The sequence below is a fragment of the Trypanosoma cruzi genome, genomic scaffold (assembly GCF_000209065.1).
Source record: "Trypanosoma cruzi strain CL Brener 1047053516517 genomic scaffold, whole genome shotgun sequence".
Classification (NCBI taxonomy): domain Eukaryota; phylum Euglenozoa; class Kinetoplastea; order Trypanosomatida; family Trypanosomatidae; genus Trypanosoma; species Trypanosoma cruzi.
In genome coordinates, this window is record NW_001849479.1 from 166,759 (window position 1) to 175,199 (window position 8,441).

The 8,441-nt window shown below is 55.5% G+C and overlaps 5 protein-coding genes across 5 annotated transcripts, besides 6 other annotated features; all 5 read right to left on the reverse strand.

The window, feature by feature from the left end:
- Window positions 1-8,441: a sequence feature (heterozygous, non-Esmeraldo-like haplotype).
- Window positions 662-694: a microsatellite.
- Tc00.1047053507891.20 (hypothetical protein, conserved) lies at window positions 1,153-5,115 on the reverse strand (the record flags this gene model as incomplete). Its single annotated transcript, XM_800479.1, has 1 exon — window positions 1,153-5,115. The coding sequence occupies one exon, from the start codon at window positions 5,113-5,115 to the stop codon at window positions 1,153-1,155; it is 3,963 nt and encodes a 1,320-aa protein (XP_805572.1).
- Window positions 1,220-1,267: a sequence feature (CT-rich).
- Window positions 4,272-4,379: a sequence feature (CT-rich).
- Window positions 5,362-5,997, reverse strand: Tc00.1047053507891.29 (flagellar calcium-binding protein, putative; the record flags this gene model as incomplete). Its single annotated transcript, XM_800480.1, has 1 exon — window positions 5,362-5,997. The coding sequence occupies one exon, from the start codon at window positions 5,995-5,997 to the stop codon at window positions 5,362-5,364; it is 636 nt and encodes a 211-aa protein (XP_805573.1).
- Window positions 6,305-6,940, reverse strand: Tc00.1047053507891.38 (flagellar calcium-binding protein, putative; the record flags this gene model as incomplete). The annotated part of the gene is made up of 1 exon (XM_800481.1): window positions 6,305-6,940. One exon carries the CDS (start codon window positions 6,938-6,940, stop codon window positions 6,305-6,307), a length of 636 nt encoding a protein of 211 aa, XP_805574.1.
- Window positions 7,083-7,111: a microsatellite.
- On the reverse strand, window positions 7,254-7,889 carry Tc00.1047053507891.47 (flagellar calcium-binding protein, putative; the record flags this gene model as incomplete). Its single annotated transcript, XM_800482.1, has 1 exon — window positions 7,254-7,889. The coding sequence occupies one exon, from the start codon at window positions 7,887-7,889 to the stop codon at window positions 7,254-7,256; it is 636 nt and encodes a 211-aa protein (XP_805575.1).
- Window positions 8,032-8,058: a microsatellite.
- On the reverse strand, window positions 8,201-8,441 carry Tc00.1047053507891.56 (flagellar calcium-binding protein, putative; the record flags this gene model as incomplete). Its single annotated transcript, XM_800483.1, has 1 exon — window positions 8,201-8,441. A coding segment is annotated over one exon (241 nt), but the record flags the coding sequence as incomplete, so codon positions are not given.

Sequence of the window (8,441 nt, forward strand, 5' to 3'; positions counted from 1 at the left end):
TTGCTCGCGCTCCAGCGACAACAGCTGGGCGTGGCGTGGCCCGTAGTCCTGCGCCCGTGGACGGGCCCCCATCGTCAACGCATGCGACGCCACCCGCAGCCCGCTGCCGTCCGCCTCCTCCCGCCCGTCAGCCCCCCACGTGTCGCGCCGCGGCGTCGGCGGTCGCTCCGTTTTGACGGAGCGGGAGAACAACTCGGATGAAAATGGCATCCGCGACGCCGCACGGCTCCGCACGGCTCCGCCACCACCACCGCCGCTGGCGAGCGGCAGTGGCATGGTGGCCGCAAACCCCTTGCATTCCATTGTTGACATCGCAGCGTTTCCCCCCGCCGTGGCGCAGCGCCGTGTGTGCGGTGACGACAGCACGGCACGTGTGCGCCTCGTTGTCGCTGAGGCCGCCGCCACCGCCCGTGGCTCCCCTCGCGGGAACCGGCCCCCGCACGACATTTGGCACAATTCACCCAATGAAGACGCCATCAACCCCACATATGCGCCCACTCCCCTCTTTTCTTCTCCCTCACTTCTATTTGCTCTGAAGGCCGCAAAAAAAAAAAAAATTTTTTGCGAGCACAGCGGGATGGCCATCCAAGCCACACGGAATCCCAAGACTCCACGGGCAGGAAAAGACAAATTTAAAAAAGAAAGAAATAGTGAGGAAGAATGTGTGTGTGTGTGTGTGTGTGTGTGTGTGTGTTGTCAGCCACTCCTCCCCATCAAGAAAAGATACGGCTCACATCGTTGGCAATAAACCCTGCGTCACCAACCAATATCGCATTGCCGTGAACATGGAAAACGCATCACGCAAAGGCACTGCTGCCTGATACAAAGAATAAGAGTCCAGTGGCTTTTCATTGAAATGACGATGCATTTTTGAAACTCCCTACGGCGGGAGGGTGTCATTGCTGCTAACGATAATGCACAGGACCAAATTAAAACCAAATATACATATATATGTCATGTTAACTCTCGCCAGTCCACATACACACATGACAAGTGCACCCTCCCCCCTCCTGCCTTTCTCTCGTTCCTTCTCGCTCCATTTCCCACTGAGCCCAAGCAATAAATATATATATACATATATAAGTATATGAGGGAAAATGAGGGTAGCAAAATCCAGAAAAAAAAAAAAAAAGAAAAGTTAATGCAGTACGGTCAAGCCGCAGCGTTGCATCTTCCCCCATCCTTGTCCTCACATTCACACCTCAGCCCCATCAACGTGTCTTCTTCCTTTTCCTCTTCTTCCTTGTCTTGTTCGTATTCCTCGTCTCGGAAGCATCTCTCTGGTGTCAGCTGGTGCCGTGACGCCCACACGGCAAACTCTGTGAAGTACATTGCCCCCCCTTCTTTACATCTTCCGCTAATCGTCGCAAATGCCGCCACCATGTCGTCAACGCAAAACCCCCAACTCCTCAATAGCGGTGTAGCCGCCAAAAACGCCTCCAATGACACCTCCTTCTTCGCTGGGTTCGGACCATTCATGCAGAGTGTGTCAAACATGTGGTATAGCTCAAAGTAAGTGTACACGTACCAGAGGAACGCGCGGAACTCCGCGGCCGTAATGAACTGCTCGTTGCCGTCGGTAAGGTACACCACGCTCCTCTGCGGAAATGTCACCGCTTTCGTGGCAAAAAAGGCGCGAAAAACAACCGGCTGTAAGTCCTCGCGGAACTCATGCAGGGCGAGCAGCTCCACCATTCCGCGGTACAGGTCACACAAGGTAAGAATCCCCCGACCCTGCACGTCCATGAGCGTAAAAAGATGCTGACGCTTCCCGCGCTGCTCCATCGAGTCATCGCTGGGAAGTCGTTCACGCAGGCGGCGCCAGACAGACTCTGACCGACGCCTTTCCGCTGCCTTTTCATAAAACTGCTGAAATGCGGAGGCAACGGTGGCACGAGCCACAAAACAAGCCACAGAACGGGCCATGTGGGACGTGGTGCGCGGCACCGCCCCGCTGTCCAAAATATCGCGCAACAATGTCTCCTCGTCCAGGCCTCTGCTCCTCACAATTTCTTGCAGAGCAGAGCGGATTGTGTCATCTTCCCACGGCGCATGCATCCATGCGAGTAAATCTTGACTTTTTGAGTGCCACATCTTTCCCGCATCGCCTTCCTCCTGCAGCGCCGCTACTTCTGGGTTGCCTGTGGCAGCAGACCTCTTCTCAGCCATGCACTCCACTTCAAGAAAGACATCCAGGTAAGTGTGAATGAATAGCAGCAATAAAAAGAGGTCCCTTTGGTGTATTCGGCAATCCTTCAGGTCCAAACGCTGCAAAACATCGTTGGTTTCTCGCACACAAAACAACACGAAGCCGCTTCCAAGCTCCAGTGGCCAAACCCGCCAGAGTTTGTAGCGTACGGAACACAGCTCCATGAGGGCGGCAATCGGTATATGGTGGTCGGCCGTACCGAATTCACTCGTGAGCTCTCGACGTTTTTTCCTGTCGCCAGCTGTGGCCCTAACTGGAATCATTTCTCGCACGCTGTGCATCCAGACGTGCATCCGGGCCCCAGCAAAACCCCAGGTTGCCCCCCGAAGTGCAAACCAGCCTGCCAAGTCCGGCAGCGAGACAGCATCCTCGTGTTTGGCTGCAAACTGCTTAAGCTCCGTCTCAAGAACCCCGTCCATGGCGGCCCCAAGTTCACGCAGCACCCACTCCCGCATTTTGTCCCATGTTATCGCTGCACCATCGAATACATGGCCATTGTGGGGCACCCCAAACGAGATCAATACGTGCATGTACCGCAAAACATACCTCAGAAATGTAGGGAGTTCTTCCACAGTGAGGTTGAAGGTGTTGGGATCGCCTACAACGCGCACAGCTTTGGAGCATAGGGCCCGAAACCCTGACGACGACATTATGGGCACAACATCAGAGGCATACTGCGCGTAGAGTTTATCACAGAAAGAATGCGATCCATCTATCTCTCCCTCTGAAGCAAAGTCCGTCTTGTATTCCTGTGGAATGACACTTTGAAAGAATGCATGCAGCCGCGCATCGCCGTTGCTCACAGGCCATGTGGTTTGTAAACGCCGCCATGCCTCATCTTTCCAACATTGCATTCGATCCGCCACATAGTACGATGAAACATACTGCACCAAAGACAGGACTGTGTCATATTCCATCTCCGGTCCGTCCATTTCACCTTGTTCCTTGCCCCCCTCAGTTGTTCTCGCTGGCGCCTCGCCAAAACCCTGGAGCCCAAGAGTGACGGTCGACACACGCAGAACATTAGAACGAGCCTGCATCGGCACAGGTGTTTCGGCACTCCATGCATGTTTGTTAAAACCCGTAAAAAAATCGGAATCGTCCTGTAAAAACGTTTCCTCTAACGCTCTCACGGCGACCATGGCGCCATACACACCGTGTAGTAAACGTCTCAAATGGATATCTGCAAGGATGCTGTTCCCATCCGCGCTGTAAGAATCCATTCCATCCCCCTTCTCTCCTGAAGACGCGGCTACTCGCTCCCACATCTCCCACTCCGTCACCCACTGTCTGTAGACGCAGGCGCATGCAACTTCATCCGCGTGGCTGTAACTCGGCAAGTCCACCTCCACCCTCAAAGCGTTAAACATCGCCGCCGTCTCGTTGGATTCCCACCCATGAGCCAAAAGCAAGGAAAGAAGAGATGCCCTTCTGCTTTGATCGCAAAGCCCAAGAGAATGAAACAGCTCAGAAATATTTTTCAATTCCCTCCTTTCCCCCATCCGCACAAGGCGCGCTGTCCATGCACTCGCAACCTGCAGAAAAGAAACTTGCCTGGAGTCGTCGTATTCACCAAAGAGGGAACGCACAACTTGGACGGCGCAGTCGTCGTTGCTGCCATCGCTGTCGCTGCACACCGCCTTAAGCACATGCCTCAGAAACTCCCTGTCCAAATCAGGAGCGGGTGACCCATACAAGGGGTCTTTACCACAAGACATGCCCTCATGCCTCATCACCTGATGGTAAAGCTCCAGCACCGCGATGTACGCCTGCAAGAACAGTCTAAAAGGAGGTATGGCTTTGATGCATGAAGGATCGTCCCCCCATTCCTTCACCGCCGCACGGAACGCCAACTGCACAAGCGTATCGTGAACCGATCGATTCTCAAAACACTCCTCCATTGCAAAGTGCTCGTACATTCCCGTTTTGGCATCTGCCTCCGAAAGCCTTTGCGTTCCACGAGTGATGGCATCAAAGAAAGCCGTCAGCTCCAAAACGTCCCCGAGCACACGCCTCAGCAACAACCTCTTTTGCAAAAACAATTCGTTCCAACTTTGTTTTGCCTCCTCCAATTCCCCCACCTCCTCTTCCTCCTCCTCTTCCTTTTCTTCCTCCTCCTCTTCCTTTTCTTCCTCCTCCTCTTCCTTCTCCTCTTTTTTCTCCCTCTCCTTTGGCGTCGCCGGGGCAGAGGGCGTCCATTCAGAAGAGAGCGACATCACATGCCGCAGGACCAGCCAACGCACCAAAGTCACAAGTGGAACAACACGAGTAGACGCACCGCCGTCGTCCCCTTCTCCGAAACTCAAAGAATGACGGGACCACCGCGAGACCTCCTCCAACACAGCAGCTGCCGAGGCGGATGCGGGAGGCTGGAAGGCTGAACCAGGTCCTTTACTCGACGCAAAGGCGGATGCAAACTCTGTTTTCAATGCATTTAAACACTTTGTGAGGCTCAGGGCTGTAATACTTTTCCTCTCCCAGCCTCCATTCGCCAACAATTTGAACTTCTCAAAGACGCTCATCACACGATAGAACTCGCACATGCACAACAGCCACGGTCGATAGTCACATCGCCGCAGGACAACGGTAAACCCGGCAGAAAAGACACTGTTGAAACGGCAGATATCCTCTGCGGCGTCCCGGAGAAGTTGTTCATTGTACGCATGAACCGAAGAAAGCTGCCATGTCTCGTGGGCAAATATCTGAAGTTGCTCGACCGTAGCGCAGACCGCCCCAGTGGCGTCCCAACACTTCCCTCTATTCATGGCCAATATTCTCCTAAATTCCGAGTTCCGCCTCGTTGTCGAGGCGGCATCTTCGGTACTTGTTGGCGTCACACCGAGTCGTCGGCGCATCTCCATGTAAACCAGGCCACATGTATCTTCCTTCGAACCACAGCACCCCATGAAAAGAGCTCTCACTGATAGGAAGGTACCCTGCGTCAACCAAGCAATAAACAACAGTCCACGAAAACAGCAACAACAAAAAAAAAACCAATAAAAGTAGGAATAGGGAGAAACAAACAGGAAACGAACCACCAAAAAAAAGAACCGCAACCCACCCTCTGTGCCCTCAGCTAAAAAAAACAATGAAGAAAATCAGAACGATAAAAAAATCCTAAAGAAACGCACAAAAAAAAAAATACGAAAAAGTCAAGCCCTCTCCGGCACGTTGTCCGGGTCGCCGTCGGCGTCCAGTTTGACTGCAGAAGCCCACGCAGCAAACTCGTCGAACGTCACGGTCCCAGTGCCGTTCTTATCGATCTCCTTGAACAGCGCCGCGGGATCCTCGACCTTGGCGCCCCACGCCTCAAGCTTGGGCACGGCGCGCTTGAACTCCTCCTCGTCGACCAGCATGTTGCCGGAGGCGTCAATCTCGTCGAACATCACCGTCAGCTCGAAGAAGTCGTAGATGTAGCACAGCATCAGACGGAACTCCAGAAATTCAACAAAGTCCTCGGAGCCCTTGTTCTCCAGCTTGCTGCCCAGGACCCTCGCCTTGTCGAATGCACGCTTCGTGATGTCGCGCACTCGCGGCGTGAACTCGTCCAACTTCAGCACCTCGAGGCAGCCGCCGTGCACCTCATCGTAGCACAGCTTCCCGGTCTCGTTCTTGTCGAACTTCTTGAAGAGCTCGATGCGGCGCTGTTTTGCCTCGGCGGTCTTCTCACGAGGAATCGCCTGGCGAATGCGCTCCCACGCTTCCTTGCGGTCCTTGGCGTTCTTGCCGTCCTTATCGCTCGCCAACCCCTTGTCGCTCGTCGAGTCCTTCGACCCACAAGCACCCATCTCGTTGCTCTCCTTGACTCGGCTTATTATCGACTGTTGCGCAACCTGCGCGCAAGCACACAAACCCACAACAGAAAGAGAGAGGTGGCACCAAGGCCCACAGCGGCACAGAAGACACACAGCAACAAGGGCACAGGAGCAAACACACACACACACACAAACACAACGACAGTCGCAGGTAAAAATGACCATCAACTACATAAAGTGGAGAATGTGCTCCGCCCAGCAAAAACAGGTGCCCCGCCGCATGCGGACACGGTGTTTACATTGGCGACGGCGCGGGCACGTCACTCTGCGGCCGCGAGCTTCACGCGCTCTCCGGCACGTTGTCCGGGTCGCCGTCGGCGTCCAGTTTGACTGCAGAAGCCCACGCAGCAAACTCGTCGAACGTCACGGACCCAGTGCCGTTCTTATCGAGCTCCTTGAACAGCGCCGCGGGATCCTCGACCTTGGCGCCCCACGCCTCAAGCTTGGGCACGGCGCGCTTGAACTCCTCCTCGTCGACCAGCATGTTGCCGGAGGCGTCAATCTCGTCGAACATCACCGTCAGCTCGAAGAAGTCGTAGATGTAGCACAGCATCAGACGGAACTCCAGAAATTCAACAAAGTCCTCGGAGCCCTTGTTCTCCAGCTTGCTGCCCAGGACCCTCGCCTTGTCGAATGCACGCTTCGTGATGTCGCGCACTCGCGGCGTGAACTCGTCCAACTTCAGCACCTCGAGGCAGCCGCTGTGCACCTCATCGTAGCACAGCTTCCCGGTCTCGTTCTTGTCGAACTTCTTGAAGAGCTCGATGCGGCGCTGTTTTGCCTCGGCGGTCTTCTCACGAGGAATCGCCTGGCGAATGCGCTCCCACGCTTCCTTGCGGTCCTTGGCGTTCTTGCCGTCCTTATCGCTCGCCAACCCCTTGTCGCTCGTCGAGTCCTTCGACCCACAAGCACCCATCTCGTTGCTCTCCTTGACTCGGCTTATTATCGACTGTTGCGCAACCTGCGCGCAAGCACACAAACCCACAACAGAAAGAGAGAGGTGGCACCAAGGCCCACAGCGGCACAGAAGAAACACAGCAACAAGGGCACAGGAGCAAACACACACACACACACACAAACAAACACAACGACAGTCGCAGGTAAAAATGACCATCAACTACATAAAGTGGAGAATGTGCTCCGCCCAGCAAAAACAGGTGCCCCGCCGCATGCGGACACGGTGTTTACATTGGCGGCGGCGCGGGCACGTCACTCTGCGGCCGCGAGCTTCACGCGCTCTCCGGCACGTTGTCCGGGTCGCCGTCGGCGTCCAGTTTGACTGCAGAAGCCCACGCAGCAAACTCGTCGAACGTCACGGACCCAGTGCCGTTCTTATCGAGCTCCTTGAACAGCGCCGCGGGATCCTCGACCTTGGCGCCCCACGCCTCAAGCTTGGGCACGGCGCGCTTGAACTCCTCCTCGTCGACCAGCATGTTGCCGGAGGCGTCAATCTCGTCGAACATCACCGTCAGCTCGAAGAAGTCGTAGATGTAGCACAGCATCAGACGGAACTCCAGAAATTCAACAAAGTCCTCGGAGCCCTTGTTCTCCAGCTTGCTGCCCAGGGCCCTCGCCTTGTCGAATGCACGCTTCGTGATGTCGCGCACTCGCGGCGTGAACTCGTCCAACTTCAGCACCTCGAGGCAGCCGCTGTGCACCTCATCGTAGCACAGCTTCCCGGTCTCGTTCTTGTCGAACTTCTTGAAGAGCTCGATGCGGCGCTGTTTTGCCTCGGCGGTCTTCTCACGAGGAATCGCCTGGCGAATGCGCTCCCACGCTTCCTTGCGGTCCTTGGCGTTCTTGCCGTCCTTATCGCTCGCCAACCCCTTGTCGCTCGTCGAGTCCTTCGACCCACAAGCACCCATCTCGTTGCTCTCCTTGACTCGGCTTATTATCGACTGTTGCGCAACCTGCGCGCAAGCACACAAACCCACAACAGAAAGAGAGAGGTGGCACCAAGGCCCACAGCGGCACAGAAGAAACACAGCAACAAGGGCACAGGAGCAAACACACACACACACACACACAAACACAACGACAGTCGCAGGTAAAAATGACCATCAACTACATAAAGTGGAGAATGTGCTCCGCCCAGCAAAAACAGGTGCCCCGCCGCATGCGGACACGGTGTTTACATTGGCGGCGGCGCGGGCACGTCACTCTGCGGCCGCGAGCTTCACGCGCTCTCCGGCACGTTGTCCGGGTCGCCGTCGGCGTCCAGTTTGACTGCAGAAGCCCACGCAGCAAACTCGTCGAACGTCACGGACCCAGTGCCGTTCTTATCGAGCTCCTTGAACAGCGCCGCGGGATCCTCGACCTTGGCGCCCCACGCCTCAAGCTTGGGCACGGCGCGCTTGAACTCCTCCTCGTCGACCAGCATGTTGCCGGAGGCGTCAATCTCGTCGAACATCACCGTC